General features: G+C 39.3%; 1 protein-coding gene across 1 annotated transcript; it reads left to right on the top strand.

Moving 5' to 3' along the window:
• The first annotated feature begins 1,634 nt into the window (after positions 1–1,634).
• On the top strand, positions 1,635–18,404 carry TMEM33 (transmembrane protein 33). Its single transcript, XM_003773292.4, has 8 exons — positions 1,635–1,796; positions 1,938–2,009; positions 4,878–4,972; positions 5,445–5,632; positions 7,523–7,590; positions 9,282–9,415; positions 12,958–13,041; positions 16,565–18,404. Exons 2-8 carry the CDS (start codon positions 1,965–1,967, stop codon positions 16,692–16,694), a joined length of 744 nt encoding a protein of 247 aa, XP_003773340.1. The 5' UTR covers positions 1,635–1,796; positions 1,938–1,964; the 3' UTR covers positions 16,695–18,404.
• Positions 18,405–19,163: the final 759 nt, after the last annotated feature.

A 19,163-nucleotide genomic window follows, 5' to 3' on the forward strand; every position in this document is an offset into this window, starting at 1 on the left:
GCTTTTCAAGAAAAGAGACCAATTCGTTCTGGGCATTGACCAGATGACTCAGGCAGCAATGTAAAGGGAAGGTAAAAATCAGGGAGAGGTTATAAGTAAAGAAATTGGTTCAGAAGTCAGTGTGAGAGTTTAGGTAAGAATAAATAAGAAGTTGGGAAAGTGATATTCCAAAATCACTTTTAATGAGAAGCTGGAACCTTCCATTGGTTAATAAGCATTTATTAAGTGGCCTATTTATGTTCCAGCCACTGTTGTTTCCTTCATTCTGGAAGAGGACCATGACATCAGGGAGGTGATACCATGACATCAAATGAATTGGATTTAAGTGGGGAAGGGCTGGGCAAAGTCACCTGCCTCAGTTTCCTCTCCAGAGCCATCTGGGTCCAGTGGCCAGATGTAGATCAGGAGGATGGAGATGGCCTTGGATGACCTTGGCTTTTTTAAGCTAAGATCTTCAACAGATCTTAGTTTGACTGAGGCTGTACCCTTTTAGTGATTAAGGCTAGGGAGCAATTGAAGCAAAGAATCTCCTCATTCACCTAGTTCTCCCTCCCCTCCCCCCCCCCCCCAAAAAAAAAACATTAATAAATAAATCTGAGAGGGGAAGTAAGCACCGAGGATACAATGTGAAAAAGACAGTCCCTGCTCTTGGAGTGGTTACAATGTATCGTTGAAAGCCAACACATGGAAGGGCACAAAAGGAAGCTGAACATGAGGCAGGGGGTGGAGAAAGGGAAGATATTGGGGTAGGGGGGGGAGAGAGGGATATGACTGATTCAGTCCAAATAAGTGTAGCTGGGTGGGAACATGAAGATAAGGCTGAGAACATGAAGATAAAGATCTCTTTAAACGGAGGCTTTGGGAGGAGTTCTTGGCTCCGTCCTCCAGCCCTTAAACCACAGGGAGGAAAATGGTACTGAGGGTATTGATAAGGTAGGATAATCCAGCCTGATTCAGTCTCCTAGGAGGTTCCCCCGAGAATGATGGAGTCCAGCTGCAAGCGGTGCATCTGGGTGGGAAAATGAAGCACACCAACGAAAGTAGAGGTTATAGTAAGAATCATTGCTGAGGACACTCTGCCCATGCAGGTGGGCACCTTCTCTGCAGCCTCCCGAGCGCCCCGAGCACAGTAAGGAACCGGCTCGGGGTTTGCCTACATGGAACACCCATCGGTCAGACCCTCTGTGGGAGTCACCTATTATGTGGGGCGCGTTCTCAGGATTAGCAGCCCCCCGGCGGGACGCCAGCTTGTGCCATGGCTGCCCCTCGGCCCTGCAGAGGCTTGACCCGGGCATCAGAATTGTGCCGGCGCTCTGCTCTCACAACCAGCTGGGGTGGGGGGTATTTCCCCATTTGCAATATAAGGGGAGGGGGGTTGGATATCTTTGTTTCTTTTTATTCCATCTTAGACTTTTTTTCTTTTTTCTTTTTCAAAATAAACATGGCTTTCAGCAGTCACCCCCGCAGAACCTTTGGTTCCCATTTTTTCTTCCTTCCTCCCCTCTGCCCCTTCCCTAGGCTGCCAGTAGTCCAATACAGGTTCTTGAGGGTTACCCCCTCAAGCGCCGAGCCGAAGTGCGAACTACATTTCCCGCCGTGCCTCGGGGCCGCTTTGCCCTCAAGCCCTCCCCGGATATAGAGAGACTATTTCCGGGTCCTCGTGGTTCTGCGGCTGCCGAGGTGGGAGCTGCTGCCGGCTGGCCGGAGCGGAGTGCGGGCCTCCCTGGGCGCCCGGAGCCGCCTTCGCCGCTCCGCACCCCGCCGTCCTCGGGAACCTGACTGGAGGCGCGGGGCAGGTATTTCCGCTCGGACCTCGGTGGTAGGGAGGCGCCCCGGCTCGCGCGGGGGCGGGAGGCGCCTGAGGGGGCGGGGCGGCGGTGGAGATAAGAGACGGCCGCCGACTCCCGCCCTTTGCTCCTCTCTCTCTCTCTCGGCAGGGTCTCCCTCCCGCGTGCTTCTCCCTCATGGCGGATCCAGCCCCGAACGGCCCCCAGGGGGCGGGCGCCGTGGTGAGTGCTCAGGCGGGGGGGGGGGGGGGGGCGCCCGGAAGCGCGGGATCCCCGGCTGTTTCCGGAGGGCTCGGGGCCGGGGCTCCCCCGGGAGAAGAGGGAAGGGGAAGAAAAGGAGGAAGAAGAGAGGGGGGAGGAGGAAAAGGAGGAGGAGGAGGACCACAGGGGGAATTCCCGGGGCTCATCATCAGCCACCGCGCAAGTTGGGGTCCTGCCTGCTCCGGATGTCAGCGGCAAAATTCCCGGGGCCTGCTCTTTGACCCCTCCGACGTCTCCAGTGTAAATAGAGTTTTCCCAAACTCTCACTGAAGTTTTAAGCTATTGAAGCTTAGATTACAAGCTAATATCTCTCACTAAAGCTAATCTTGTTATTATTTTTTATATCCTTCCAGTCCCCTCAATCATTGGGTAAAAAAGAGAAAAAACAAGAAAATCCCTTGTAATGAGCAGACACAGGCAGAAGCTCTGCTTCCGCCCCTGAGTCTGTGTTAGCAGGTAGATCTGCTCGGGACCTGCGCGACCCTTTCGTTAGAGCTCTCCGAGTTGCTGGCTTTTAAGCCTGGTGGTGGTGGTAGGAATTGTTGTGTTTCCACCAGTTCCTAATCAGTTGATGTAAATCTTCAGACTGTTCTTAGAATGCTGATACTATAGTGTACGCTGTGGTGGCTCCTCCCAGGTGCCCTGCGGGATGGTTGGCCCCCATGCAGCTGCCTCCTCTGGGCATCGGGGGGCCCTGCTTTTCTGCAGTTCCTCCAGTGGGTCCTTTTCGTTTTTTGTCAGCTTTGCCAGTGGAGGGAGATCTCAGAAGTGCTTTCATTTGTATTTCCCAAATTATTAGTTTTTTTTTAAACGCCGCTCAGCTTTCTTTCCTTGAGAACTGTCTTTAGACAATTTCTCACTTGCATGGGAGAAAATTGCCGCAAAATTTATAGCTTCTCCTCCTTCCCCCAGTTAATTCTCTTTTAATCTTACTTTTATTGGATATGTTTGCAAAAACTTTTAAATTTTAGGTCATCGAAATTATCCTTTTTTATCTTCTTTGATCCTCTTTCTCTTATTTGATCATGAACTTTTATCAATGAATCTGTTTCTGTAATTTGTTTATGATGTGATTTTCTATATATCTGTCATACATCTGTTTGGAGCTTTTATTGAAATCTTATGAGCTGTGGGTCTAAATCTGATTTCTTTCACCCTGCTTTCTGGTCTTCCTAGCGGCTTTGGCTAAATAAGTGAATCTTTATTCAAGTACCTGGGATGGATACTTTATATTTATTGAAATTTCTTTGATTGTGTGTTTTGTGAAATTAATTTGTTAATACCGATTGAACTATTTTTTTAGTCAGTACCAAATTATTTTGAAGAAACTCTTTTCAAATAGGATAGTCATTCCTTTACGCATAAACCAGTAACTTATTAAAAAAAAGTTGTTCCAAATGAAATTGTCACTACCCTATAAAATATTAAAGAATATATGAAAAGTAGAGAAATAGAGGTTGTAAAACTATTATTAGTGTTTTAATATGTGGATCTATTAGATAACCAGGTGGTAAAGTGGATAGAGGCATAGTTTTGAGTTTTGAATTTAACTCAGACAGTAGCTATGTGAGCCTTTATGAGCCTTTGTTTCTTAATTGATAAAAATCCGATAATAGCAGCACTTTTTTAGGGGTAACTGGGTGGTATCATGAATGGAGAACTGGGCTTGGAATCAGTTAAGAGAGAGCCGAGTTCACATCCAATCTTAGATGCTAGCTGTATGATCCTTGACAAGACCATTCGCTTCTGTTTGTCTCAGTTTTTTCATCTGTATGATGGAAATACTAATAGTTTATCTTCCAGGCTTCTTGTAATGATCAAATAAAATAATTGTAAAGTGCTTTTCGTACTGTACCTGGCACATAGTAAGCACTACATGAGTGTTAGCTGTTTTTATTAATTCTTGCAGGATTGTTGTGAGGATCAAATTAAGAAAATATGTTTAAATTGTTTCTTCCTTTAAATTCTCTTCACATTTTCTTTTTAATTAGAAATGGAAAAAATGATACAAGGTAGAAGTATAACTTGTGCTCATAGGATGGGATGAAAATGTAAATTCACTTATGTGTCAAAGAATAAATGTCAGTTTTAAAATAAATTTTTGAAGGAGGGAAGTAGTTTGCTAGATAAACAATGCTAATGTTTGTAAAATTGGCTACCCAAGTATGGTAACCACAAAAGAAAGAAGAGGATTTGGGTTTGATTTTAGATGATTTTTAGCAAGAGATGGACAAGAAAATGGGAAATGACAAGTACAAGTCTGGGAGTGTCCATCTTTTTTACATAAGAATATAAAAAGATGCTGAGAAACTTGAGATGATGAAAAAAAAGACCCAAAGTATGTCTGGGGTTATGTTGCTTTCAAGATAATCTAACTATATTTTTTTGCTTTTTTCTAGGTGTGATTTATTACTTTAAAAATTTTAAAACATGAATATTATAAGTACTATAGAGGAGGACTGTTGGTCTTTGTTAAAAATCATACATAGTCTACCTCTTGCCAGTGTTAATACTTGTTTTTAGATATAATTTCCATTTAAAAAAAAATTTGGTACATTTCTTGAATTTTCTTGAAATAATAGCTTAAAGGTTTTCTTTTAATGCAAAACTTACCTCATCTTGATAAACTCATACAAACTCATTGAATGTAATACATATTTTTTTAAATTGAAAGACTCCTTGCAAGATGTTAACTGGTGTTCTGAAGGAAAATTTAAAGGGTAACTAAATCATTTTATTTAGGAAAGATACCACTTTATCCTAACAAAATAGACTCGTAATGTTTAGTTTACTAAAAGTTTCCTTACTTTTTTTCCTTTTCAAATATAGCAATTTATGATGACCAATAAGCTGGATACGGCAATGTGGCTTTCTCGATTGTTCACAGTTTATTGCTCTGCTTTATTTGTTCTTCCTCTTCTTGGGTATGTATTATGCCTGTTCTGTTTTGCACAATCATTTAGGTCATGAATTTGACAAGTTTTGTTGAAGCTGGCTATAATCAATAGTTTGTAGATATCCTTCCTTGTAAATACAAGGAAGGATAAACCAGCCCCTGCTCTCTAGGAGCTTAAAATTGGATGATTTTTTTAAAATTGAGGGACATTTTGTTCTTCACTTTTTGTGTGTGACTGGTATACAAAGCCCTCTCAGAAATGGTTTGGGGGAGCTGGATAGTGAGTGGGGGCTGTTAAGTGTATTTAATGGGTAGAATGACCTGGCACTGATGGCACTTGCAGGCAGAGATGCCGCCTTCAGTTGTACCTGAAGAATGTTTATGAAGCAATCTCTGCCCTGCTCAGACTCTGAATGTTGTGCAATTCTGATGCAACTCCCTGGGGAGGAGGAGTGGGGCGGGCTGGGCCTTGTGGGATAACCTTCCTCGGTGCTCCACAGGTTGCATGAGGCGGCAAGCTTCTACCAGCGCGCCCTGTTGGCCAACGCCCTCACCAGTGCGCTGAGGCTGCACCAGAGACTGCCGCACTTCCAGCTCAGCAGGGCCTTCCTAGCCCAGGCCTTGCTGGAGGACAGCTGCCATTACCTTCTGTATTCGCTCATCTTTGTCAACTCATACCCCGTCACCAGTATCCTTGTCTGGGCCCGGAGCTCGAGGGCGGCTGGGCTGGTTCCTGAAGGGGGGAGCTGAACCCAAGGCCGAGTTTGGTGCGGGGTCCTGCCGGGCTGCTGGACAGTCGGGGGGCCGGGTCTCTGCCCCTCCCCTGCCAGGCCTTGGCACTTGGGGCATTTCTGGGGGCTCAGTGGGTAAGCGAATGCCAGGCCTGGAGGAAGAGGAACTCTTGCGGAGTTCAAATCCAGCCCAGACCTGAGAGCCATGTGACCCTGGGCAAGTCACTAGCCCCGTTTGCTTCTGGAGGACATGGCAAAGCAGTGCGGCTTCTCTGCAAAGAAAGCCCAAGGTGAGGTCACAGTGAGTCAGACACATCTTAGACAGATCCAGCAATAGCCAGGACATTTCTATTTCTTATGTTTTCATCACTGTTCACCATTTTAATCCAGAAAATTAGTATTTTCCTTGATGTTACAAGGGTGTGAACCTTCCCCATGGGTATCTAAAGATCTTAAAAACCAGGATCCCACTAGTTTTCCAAGCAATACCTTTATTTTTAGTTAATGAATAGAAAGACTCTTTGTTTTATAAAATTTGGTAGCTCCCAGGCATATAATTGATGTGAGTTTGTGGGCCTCATGTGCTAAGTATGACAGGTGTTCCACCTCCGGGTCTGACTGCTCCCTTCTGTCTCCTCCTTTCAAACCTTAGCTCAGGTGCCCCTTCCTACAGGAGCACTGTCCTGCTGCCAGTAGGTGCTAATGTTCTCTCCCTTGTCCCCTAAAAACAATGTGGCCTTTAATTTTTACATTTTGTATTTGCTTCTCTGTTTGCCTGTTATTTTCCCACAGTACAATGTAGTTCTTCAAGGGCAGGAATGTTTTGATATTGTCTTATTAGTGCAGTGCTCGGCACATAGAAGGCACTTAATGAATATATAGGCATAACTTAGAAGAGATTGGTCAGGGAATATATTTATTAAAGTTATTTAGGTATTTATATTGAATTTGAATTATTTATATTTGAATTGGACATTACAACAAATAACATATAATCTGTGCTAGTGCAGTGTTTTATTTATTTGGAAATCTGTTTCAGGGTGAATGAGAAATCTAACTAAGTTTATTTCTACATGCCACTTATGGCACCTAATGGACAAAGAGTTCCTGTTAATTTGTTTTGTGTTTGTTCACATTAGGCCCTTAGCTCTGGTTTGGATTAGCCAAATCATTCTTGAGGTCAACTTGGTTTAAAACCTGGGGCTGTCGTAGAATGTTGTTGAGTCATTTTTAGTCACGTCTGACTCTTCGTGACAGCATTTGGGTTTGGGGTTTGTGGGGGTTTTTTTGTTTTTTGTTTTTTGGCAAAGATACTGGAGTTGGCCATTTCGTTCTTCAGCTCCTTTTAGAGACAAGGAAACTGAGGCAAAACAGGAGGAAGTGACTTGCTCAGGTTCACACACCTAGGAAATGTCTGAGGCTGGTTTTCCTGACTCCAGGCCTGGCACTCTGTCCACTGTGCCAGCAACACCTTCCTACACCAAAACCATCCTTGGACAGAAAGGTTTTTTAAGGTACCCAAGGAAGTATATGTCATTTTATTGATCATTGGAAACTAAGAAAGCTTTATTCAATATGTACAATAGTTCTTTTGACATAAATATGACTTTAAGAGAATATTTGCTATAATCTTCCTTTCTTAAAAATGCCAGTGCTTAATTTAGTTATTTAAAAAAAAAAAAAAAGACTAAACAAAACTCAGATTTTGGATAATCTAGGTTTGCATTTCTATACTTGTTTCCATATTTTCCCCTTTGGCTCTGAATAGGATGATCTTTTGAAGATAGTTGGCTGAAATATAAAATATTTGGTGAATTTTAAATATTCTCCTTAATTCCTTGCTTCAGTGAGTATCTTTCCAGTTTTGTTATTCTCATTACTTCATGCTGCTACATACACAAAAAAGGTTCTTGATGTAAGTATGTCACCTGATAAATTTCAAAAATCTTGTTTTATGGTTAAATAAATTTTTTCCCCTAAGGCAGTTGGGGCTAAGTGACTTGCCCATGGTCACACTGCTAGAAAGTGTTAAGTGTCTGAGACCACACTTGAACTCAAGTCCTCCAGACTTCAGGGCTGGTGCTTTATCTATTGCGTTACCTAGTTGCCATGGTTAATTTTTTATATAGAAGAATACTACTACATTTGGCAATTAGGGTAATCAGATTCCTCTACTCTTATCTCTACTACTTATATTATAATTTAATGGTTTTAATTTTGGCTTTTTCATGATTGGGGGGAGGGGAAGTGACTTATTTTTCCAAAACGCTGGTCTTTGTTTCATAGTCGTAGTTTTTTGAACCTTTATTTGGCTCCTTCAGCTTCCATGTCCTGAATGATCAGGGTTCTTTACACATTGTTGTTCAGAGTTGCTTCTTTTTTTCCTTACTCGTAGAGAATGACATAAATCTGCCATTTTTATGCCTAACTATATTAGGGCATAAATATGGTGAACAAGGACTTAATTTCCATATTGTGTAATTGGACCAGGCAATTTCCTAATATGTAAGATTTTTGTTACTGTTTTAAATCTGCTCTTATGATTTCACTGATATCGAGAATACCTATTGTGGAAACTTATCAATTAATTCTAAATCCATTTGTAAATTGAATCTTAGAACATTGTCTTGGACTTCAAGGCTAATTGACCTGTGCCTGATCACAGAGTTAGGTGTTAGAGCAAGATCTTTTGTCTGACTCCAAGTCTGGTCCATTGGCTCTTATGCTTTGTAAGTCTTGGTATAAATGCAAGGCATTCTTTCTTAAACACTTGACTAGGAAAATTGTCCCATTTTTAATCTATATAACATCACACAGTGATGTTAATATGGAAAGAAAAAACATCAGCTTTGTTCATTAACTTGCTGTCATCTGAGGGGAACAAAACGAATTAAAGACATTAACATAAAAAAGAAAAACATTTTGGAAACTTCTCGTTTTTTTGGTTAACATTTGAAATATATAAAATATCTTTAAAACACAAGCTTCTTTTAGAAGTTATTGGATAGTTAAGGGATATGGACCTAAATAAAACTGCCTTGGGTAAAGGAGACATTTGAGTAAATCTTCTTTTGGCATTACTGCTTATTCATTTATATTAATATTATTTGTAACTATATTTACATAACCAGCATCTGTTTATTTTTTAAATATTTGTTGGTAATTTTTCATTTTTTTATACCATGTTATTTCCCAATAAGCTGCCCCTTTCACGGTTTCCTTGTGTATAACAAATTGAACACAACAAGCCAGTATGTAACTTTAAATAACATCACATCTAACAACTTGCTCCTATAATCTCCTACTTAAGAGCACAGAAGTGTACAGTTCATTTTCTGTTCTCTGGAGACAAGATTAGACATTACATATAATCTGAATTCTTATGTCTTTTAGAGGTATTTTCCTTTACGTTAATCTATTAATTGTGACCTTTATTGTCATTGTTGTACTCTCTTTGCTTTGTATTATTAGTCCATACAGATTTTTTTGGTTGATTGTATTTGCTGCTGCAGGTAGCATTTTGCTATCTAAAATAAGAAAACAATTGGGAAGTCAAATAGCATTTTATAGTTTCTAATGCTTCATTTTTTCCCTCCTTATTTTCAGGCAAGGGGTTCAAATAGTTTGCCTCTACTAAGATCTATTCTGGAAAAATTAAATGCTAATCAACAGAACATTCTGAAATTTATCGCATGTAATGAAATTTTCTTGATGCCTGCTACAGTTTTTATGCTTCTCAGGTAAGAATATAAGGACTTCATTTGATGCATTATTTTTAGATTGATGATATTAACTAATGGATAAAGAGAGGCTAATGTGTTCCTTCACTCAGGGAACAAATGCTTATATCTACTGGGTGTCAGCTGCTGTCATAGTGCTTGGGATATAAAGACAAACACAAAGTAGTTTCTGCCCTGAGTGAACTTACCTCCCATATGCATCTTTGCGTTGTCTTTTTTATTCCTGAGAGTTAATTTCCAAGAGACAAAGGGGGTGGGGGAGAAAAATTGAGAGATTCCATAGTTCCATATATTGCTCTTCTTGGAGCTAATTTTTTCTTCCTGGTATAATGTAAGCCTATTTGTTATTTTTTTCCCTTGAGGGTAGAAATGCTGTTCACTATTTATTTATTGCTGAGGCAATTGGGGTTAAGTGACTTGCTCAGGGTCACACAGCTAGGAAGTATTAAGTGTCTGAGACTAGATTTGAACTTGGGTCCTCCTGACTTTAGGGCTGGTGCTCTATCCACTGCACCACCTAGCAGCCCCCATTCATTTATTGTTAATCACTGTTACATTCAAAGTGATGACCAGTATGTGGGGAAAGCTGTTACTGTTTCTCCTTGCCTCTTGTCGATTCAGTCCAACCAGCATTTATATATTCTGAAGAGAGTGACTCATCCCTTAGGAATTTAAGATGACATTTTCCTATTTTTTAGAATTCCAGATTGCTAGGGCTTGGTTACTTTTTTGTCTTGAGTTGTTTCAATTTTTTTTTTTCTTTTTTTAAACTGAGTACAAGTTGAAACGTCAGCTAAAGAAATTAGTTTGGCTTTTGTTTACGTATGCAAATCTAAAATATATTTTACTTAATAAATAGAAGAATTTAAGATGGTCCTCCTAGCAATTCAACTTTTAAGTAGGTAAATATGTTTTTTTTCATCTCCTATAAAGAGGAAAGTTTGCTCTATTAGCCTCTTTCTCTTGTTGATGGATTATTGATTTCCTATATTATAAGAAAGGGAACAAGTTCTTGTTCAATGCCTACTATGTCTTAGAACTTTACAGATATTATGTCATTGCTATCATTGATTAGAATAATTTTTGCTGAATAATATTGTGGTTTTAACTAACAAGATAGCCCATAAACTGAAGGATGCACCAAACAGTATATTTCCTTGAACATGCTGCTAATCACACACACAGAGCACATACTACAGAGAATACAAGATTTCACTGGGCTTATTCTTTGATTTTGCATGGTAAAGCACCATCTTATAGGGTTTCATCCAAAGTGTGTGTGTGTGTGTGTATGTGTGTGTGTGTGTGTGTGTGTGTGTAATAATTATGCACCTGTGTTACCATAATAGTGAGCATTATATTAGTAATTTCTTTAGAAAATTTTATGGATCTGTGACCTTATTTAGGGCTTCCATCCAAAATTGCAAATTTCAGTCATTCATACTTTTTCTTTTTTGGTCACTTGTCTATGTCCTTATCTAAATCCACCATTCAATATGCAGGATGTTGGAGACACTAAATATCTCCTGGTTGTTATAGAGATACTGGAGGATCATGTGAGTGATCCACTTTGATCTCTCTTGATATAGGATTTGCTCATTTCCTATTTGAGCCTACATCTCTGATCTCTCTTGCATCACTTATATTCAGTTGTTTGTTGATTATATGCTACCTTCTGCTCAGAACTACTGAATGTTATATTGTATCTAGGATATACATAGTCCATGTATAGGACTGCTTGCCATCTGGGGGAGGGGATAGAGGGAGGGAGGGATAAAGTCGGAACAGAAGTGAATGCAAAGGATAATGTTGTAAAGGAATTTTTTTCAAAATAAAAAAAATGAAAAAAGAAAAAAAGAACTACTGAATGTTTCTCTTTGTTCTTTGGTTTATTCACAGCTTTAATGCTTTAAGTATCTTTGCTGTTTTATGACTTAAGGTCATATAACATCCTTACAAAATTATTGATTTTACTAAGATTTGTTTTTGATTTAGAGAAGTTTGGGATCATAAAAACCAGAGGGCATAATCTGGTTGGCATTTGATTCATTCTTCCTTCTGCTCAATTTTAGGCCACTTATATTGTCCTTTTGCAGACTGTCAGAGGTATACATACTGACTGATAAGCTTTAGGAACTTGGACCACTATAATTTTTCATCCATTTGGTCTTTCCTCTATAGTTAGTTAAAGCTGACGTCTTTTGAATGATTATAGACCATATTTTGCCAGCACTTCATTCAGTGTTGTGGGAATCTTTCTTCATTTCAGCCAATACTGGATGTTTTCTCTGACAATGGAAAATAGCCTTTGGCAGACTTTTATCTCCCTATTTATGTCCTACTAGATGGTCGTAATTAGTAGGTAATCAAACAAAGTTATCCTTGTTACATCTTTCAAGGAATTTTGTATGATTTTAATATATACATGAGAGACATCTTTTGATTGAGACCCTTTAAGATAGTGTTTGGCTCCACCAAATTGAATAATTTATTTCAATAGGCACAGTGGAATCTTCTGTTCTCTTTACCTTTTATATTAAAAATTGTGCAACTGTAAAGATGTAATCCACTAAAGAATATTATTTTCTACTATTTCCCCCATTACACACACAAAAAGACAATAGTCTGTGCAGGAAATAACTAGGCATTGATGTGAGTTTCCTCTCCTAGCCAGCTGGTCCTTGAATAGCCAAACCATCAGCTTCCAAAATTAAAGATGAAAATCAAAAGCAAAGTAAAATAATAAAATTAGGAAAATAATGCTATATAATCAAAACAGTTCCAAACTTTTTTAAACAAATTGTTAATGCAGAAGAATGGGCAATAAAGTCTATGAAATTTTAAGGTAAGCAAATAGTAGATTAGAAAACTAATGTTTAGATAGTTTAAAAGCTAGTAATTTTCTATCAATGGGAAATAGTAATGTCTGTTTTCAAATAGTTAATGAGTTAATATATATTTATTTGACTTTGACCAAATCACACAAGTTTTAGGGCCTTAGTTTCATTTATATGTAGCAAATAGCACTCAAAGTTAAGTATTTGAAAATAAATTTAAACATTTGTTTTAATCATTACACATCTCTGGTCAGTTTTAAAACATAAATTAATTGACAGAAACTTCTAATTGCTATGAAACCATGTGTACACATCTTATTTTTTGTGCATTTAGATTCTTAATGCTTTACTGCATATGATTCTATACACATGTATCTGAAGATATGTACGTACAGTCACTTTGTACGTATGTACGTAACAGTCACTTTATTTCTCAGTGTCCTAGGCACTTCTCTAAGAAGCTAAGTTGAAGAGAAAGAGCCAGCCTACTTTGATAAAGGAAGCTTCTCACTAGAAGCTCCCTGCAATGGTGAAATCATGATTCTGGTTTAACAAAAAATAGGCACATATTTTGCTCTTTCTGCACACATTTCCAACCATAATGTGTTAAAGTATGAGAATACAGTGAAATATTTAATGATGGAAAAGCGTGAATTTAATCATACTGTATATTCATTACATTTATTTTTTGTTGTATTATTCTAGTGGTCAAGGAAGCTTACTCCAGCCTTTCATATACTACAGATTTCTTACTCTGCGATATTCCTCCCGAAGAAATCCATATTGTCGGTAAGTTTACAACTTTAAAAAAAAGACTTATAACTACCCTTAAGAAAGACACCCTAATCATTAGCTTTATAAATTCTGTATGACTTAACACATAGCTGCCATGTTAAAATTTAGAAAGATTGAGATTTACTCTTAGTTTTAAGAAAACTTTAATGTACTTTTGTTGTGTGTGACTAACACTATTAGGTATGTGATATTTTTTACAATCAAAGTGCCCCAAGTTACACAGAATTTAGATAAGCAGAAAGAAGAAAACCTTAGAATGGGGAGAGGAAGGAAAAGAGTGGAATGGGATGGAGGGAGAAGACAAGATTTATTTGGAGGGGGGGGGACAGCGGGGAGCTTCTGTTTGGAGCCAAAGATTCAGAAAGGGAAGATGTGGGAGAGAAGCCTGGAAGGATAAGCTGGGCTCAGACCTTGTGGGTCTTGAATGTCCAGTTAAGAAATTCAGGTTTTACCCTGGGGATATTTGGGATTTACTTGCAGGTATCTAGTTAAGAGTGCTCCGATAGTGAAGAAGTACTAAGCCCAGTTCTTCTTGTGCATACTTTGTGCTCTTATGTAGCCATATCTGCAAAGGGCTCTGACCTATCTTTAGATTCCCCAGAGGGACCATCCCCAGGCTGGGTGGAAAGCAGGTCACATTGGGGCACGGAGATGCAGGCTGCTGGGTCTCTGGCCTTTGTTCAGATTGAGGAAGAAGGGCAGGTTCCCTTGTCTTCCCTGCTCCTCCTCTATGTTCTGAGGCCTTTGAACATCTTTGTTGGCTAGATGACAGAAGTGGCTCCCCCAGCTTAGTGGGCCCTGCAGCCTGCATGGAGAGCAGCCTTCAGGACCCCTTGCCTATGGGAGGCAGGGAAAGGGCTGGACTGGATCTCGCCCACACTTTGTAGGAAGCCTGTGCTTGCAGTGGTGTGCAGCCCTCTCCTTCATGCCTTCCCTGCTCCTCCCCCCCCCCCCCCCCCCCCCCCCCCCCCCCCCCCATCCCCCAGGATCCAGATCCACAGTGTAATGTAAAAGTGGCTCATAACACAAGTCAGGAAGACCCTGAATCCAAGTGGAGCCTCAGGCACTTAGTCGCTATAGGGCCCTGGGCAAGGCCCTTAAACTTTATTAATCTCAGGTTTCCCAACTCAAAAATAGGAATACTATAGTACCTCCCTCACAGGGTAGTTTTGAGGATCAAATGAAACAGCCTTGATAAAGCACTTAGCACAGTGCCTGGCAAATAGTAGGTGCTATATGTACTTACTCCTACCATTTCTCTTATAATGACTTTTCCCTCTACTATCTTGCAAGTAATCAAAGCATTTCAGGATTGTTTTAATTATGTATGGCACTGGAAAGATACCGGGAACTAGCTTCGGAAATAATTCACCTAAGTATAAGATCACTAGGACACAGCCAACAATTATATGGCTAAGTCCGGAGAGGTATTAATAACGTGATGATGAACAAATATATATATCGATGGTCTTTGTGAATTGTCCTCAATTATGGGCTTCTTAGGAGAGCGAGGTTCAAGCTGTGGATATCCTGAACCCATACCCAGCTGGTTTTCCAATTGGTGCATACTCCAGTCATAAGTGACATTTTTATAGTGTTTGAAAGATTTAAAATTTTTTTTAAACAACAGATTTTATTTACACAATAAAAAACACACAAAGGGATCTTAACACTTTGCAGTCTGACTTCCAACGTCATCATTCAACCCAAAGTGCTCTTCTCTCTTCTACCAAAGATTGCTCCATTGCCAAATCTGGTGGCTTTTTATGAATGAATGAGTAGTGTCAGTTGGTAGTTAGTTGTTCATTCATTCATGTCTGCTCCATGCCAGGGACTGTGCTAAGCTGGGGATATGGATAGAAATGTGAGAGAGTCCGTGCTTTTAATGGGGGAGACAGCCGGGGCTGGGGGGGTGTCTGCCTCTTCAGCTATACTGCCTTGCCCATCCTGGCAGTGAGGACTGGGGTAGAGACTGTGGTGGCACCTGGGAGGCTTCCGTTTCCTGGGGCTCAGCCACTGACCTGTCCTTACTCGGGATGTTTCCATGACAGGTTTGCTCTGGGGTCTCCCCTGTGACCACCTTCTCTCTGTATTGCTGCCGGGTCACACCCACATGTGGTGGGTGTCCCCCAAGTCACTCCTCTTCCCTTACATCACTCAAGCTGTGATCCCTCTCCCCTGACACCCAGCTCTGTCCCTGGCTGCCTCACAGACATCTCAGCCTTGGCTGATCATAGTTACCTGAAATTTGACTCGTCCGCTCTCCTGTGAACTCCCCTGTGTTCTCACCCCTGGACTCCTCCTCTCCTCTTCCCTCATCCTCTTTCTGGATAGTCCTCCTCCACATGATCCAGTCTCTCCTCAGACCCAGATTGTCTGGCATCCCTGGGCCTTCCCAGTTTCTCAGCCCCTCAGGATGTGGCCTTCCTCTCTTCTGGCCTCCTCAGGCTTTAGCAGAAGTGGTCCTTCTGCAAGCCTCCTTCCCTGTTTGTTAACTCATGGTCTGCCTGGAGCTGGCTTGTCTCTTCATTAGACGGAGTTTCCTTTGTCCCCTGTCACTCACACGGTGCCTTGTGCAGGCGATGCTTAACATGCTTGTCAGCTGCCCGACTGTCCTCCTGCTGGGATTCTGAGAGCTTCCTTCTATTTCTCTCTTGTCCTTGTGCTCACGGCGCCATCCTCAGGGAAGTCCGGCAGTATCCACTTCGGTGGGCGGCTTCTCCTTCTTCCTGAATCCACACTGCTCCTGTGTCTCTCCAGCAAACTTCCTTTATTTTCCTGCCTTTAGTTCTGTCTCACTCTTCCATTCCCCATGCTGCCTTTTCTTCAGATGCCCTTAGGGCTCATCAAAGCTGGGAAACTCTTTGGAAGCACAAGAAAGGCTGAAGAAGGGATAGGTAGAAATTCTCTTGGCTTTCAGGTCCACTGAAGTCCGTGGGTCAGCAGGGAGCCCCAGATATGTACAATCCCTCCCCAAAGGGAAGACTCAAAGATGACCCTTCAGCTCTCCAGGACATGAGTAGCGATGAGTATTGCCAACGAAGGTGGTTTTCCAAAATAGACTGAGATTTGGACAGCTTGCGGAATTTGAAATTAGGCAAACAAGACACCTATAGTTCTACTGACTTGTCACAAATCGCTTTGCATCCTGTATGTCCTTTAAGATAATTCTGTGAGGGGTGCTTATAAAGGTGTTATGCCCATTTTGCAGATATACAACTGAATAATTTCCCAACTAGTAAAATGTCAGAGGCACTCTAGGACTTCCAAAGTCCTATTATTGTGCTGCCACTTTAGTGTTCGTTGCAAAAACAGTATGTTGAATTAGATAGAAGCTGCCTTTAATTTTTTATGAGGGGAAAGTAATAGTGTTCTCTAGTACCTCTGATGACTAAAAGTTCAAATAATTTTACTTGTGAAAGGAATTTTAACATTTAGAGACTTCCTATTGTTTTATACTTGGCTAGAATAATGTTTTGTGTTTATATTTCTGAAAGAAAATCATCTTATCTTTCAGGACCTTATTTAATGAACTAAGGATTGTTGTGGAACACCTAATAATGAAACCTGCATGTCCACTATTTGTGAGAAGACTGTGTCTCCAGAGCATTGCTTTTATAAGCAGATTGGCACCAACAGTTGCATAGTTTAACATCCAGTTAAATTCTACATGAAAAGAACATTGTAAGCAGTTGGTACTTCTGCTAGTGATTGTAAATGCCAGGTATTACACTGATTTTGCTCCAGGTTGTGTAATTTCTCTCTGTAAAAATGTTTAATTCTGTAATGTGTTAAATCAAGTCTCTTCGGTTTCTGAGAAAAAAAGTTTTTGTGCTCATGGTGTAAGTAGGTTTGCATCTTATAACCAAAAGTCTATTAAGTAAAAGACAAAATAATTTAAAACGATGTTACGCCTAACATCACAATTACATAAATTTCTTGCCTTTCTCACCCAAAAAGTTGCTAAGTTTCTTTCACGCCAGTTCATGGTAGCTCTACTTTGCATGTGGTACAAGCTCCCAATTTTGTCCCACACTTATTCTTTGTGGATGTGTTGAGACAGTATTCTTTTTTCCATTTGATAATTTCAGTCAAAATAATTTTAATGGAAATAGAAACTGCATATATTTTAAAAGTTCACCTAAACAAGCAAGCTAATTCTATGCTGTTTTATGGAATAAATTTCTTTAGCCCATAATTTAGAAGGAGGGACTTTGTCACTATTTTAATGGCTAGTCCTTCTTTGTCTTATTAATAACTTGTATAATTTTGACTATAAAAAGCCCAAAACAATAGTTTTATTAGTTGTGTGATTGTAAAATCATTTCAATCGCATAACCATTTTGGACAGAGGTCAATAGGTATGTATTGTAAGGTGCAATCTTCTATTCACTTTTTCTTTTGACTATAATCTGTCAAAGAATTTGAGTAAGTTAGGATTCTAAAACAAACAAAAATCTTGTTCTTTCTTAATTCATGTGGGGACTTCAGGTATTATCTTTCTAGAATCTTATAATCTAGATTCTAAACTGCCAATTTTCTTGGTTTCTTAGGCTTGAATTTGCATAAAAAAATTTCAACTCTTGAGACCCCACATGAAATAAAAGCCTTTAGCTGAAAATTAATTGTAAACTCAAGTGACTATACTTGGTGACTTGTTCTGATAATAATGAAGTTTATGCCATATAGATTTAATGTTCATTCAGCAAACCTGATTAAAAAGTTTCATGAGAAAGTTTCTATATATAAGGTAACTGATGAAAAAAAAAATACAGTGTGTATCCTTTCTCTGTTAATTAGTAAATTTTAGAGAGTTGGATACAGTATACAGCTGTGACTTTATTTGTATGAATTGTTAAATCCTGTTCATTGAGCCTCACTGAATTCCTTTATAAAACTCATCTGATTTTTATTACTGTTGCATGATTGGAAAATATTTAAAGTATTGCAAAACTTCAGTGGTCCAAAGTAAGGTATATTAGTTCTTTGTAACTAGTTTTTTTTTTTTTAAATGTGTGCATGTAATTTAGACTTTATCAAAATACATTCATTATTAACTTGTCAGTAACCATCAGTTGTCCATATCTTTTTCCTCGGCCTATAAGCATAAAGGCATTGTGGGTTTTTTTTGTTTTTTTTTTTAATGGACTAGAATAATTCTGTTTGATTGCTCTTATTTTATTTGATTGAGCTCACTTTAATCGACTATTTATGGAACAATTATCCACTAAGTTGGAGAAGCAACTGCATAACAGACAGTTGATCTTTTCTTTGGCTGTTCTTATCATCACTGTATCTGTAATCTGATGGTTTTATAACTAAAATTTCTATAGCAATAAAGTGAATGTAAAATTAAATTAACTAGTATGTTCCTTTCTAACAGAGAATTTTTTATTTTTTAAGAAAATGTGTTCTTTATTAGATCAGGAATTTTTGTCAAGAAAAGGAATAGATTATTTAAAATCCAAGAATAATTTTAATTTTACTATTTGTGTGTTTCATTTCTATCATGGATCATGCTTTACTTCTCATGAAGTATATGTGAAATGTTGTTTAAAACAGGTAACCTGACTTTTTTAGTTCGAAGATGATTATTGCTCAGAAATAATACGAAAAAATAGGAAATCATTTCTGTAGATATAACATTAAAACTAGAAGTGGTGGTTTTTTGTTTTAAATAGCCCAATGGTTGTCAGGTCCAATAGTTTAGCATTACAGTCAGTTGTATCTCTTTTTTGTTTGTCTTTGGCCAATTAGAAATCCAGAATTGTTTTTGTACCTTATTTTCATTTTTTGATAGCTATCTTAAACTTTTCTAAAGTGAGTATAATACTGATAACAGCTGAGAGTGCATAAAATACCTTTTAGCTTTCTGTGATCACTAAATTTTATTAGCCTGATGGACTGCCAGTGAACAACAGGGATAATTTTCTTCTCTAGGAAATGGTGCTTTGTGAAAACTTCCAATATGGGCAGATTTTGATGTTTTCAGCAGTCCCACGGCCCGAAAAGCCCTCTATACAATAATTTTTAATAATTGTGTACAAACTGTTAGATAAGTATACCTCATACTTAGTCCAGAAGTTGAGCAGCCAGCTGATTTAATACCAGTTTAA

The sequence above is a fragment of the Sarcophilus harrisii genome, chromosome 6, assembly GCF_902635505.1.
Source record: "Sarcophilus harrisii chromosome 6, mSarHar1.11, whole genome shotgun sequence".
In the NCBI taxonomy this organism is placed as follows: Eukaryota; Metazoa; Chordata; class Mammalia; order Dasyuromorphia; family Dasyuridae; genus Sarcophilus; species Sarcophilus harrisii.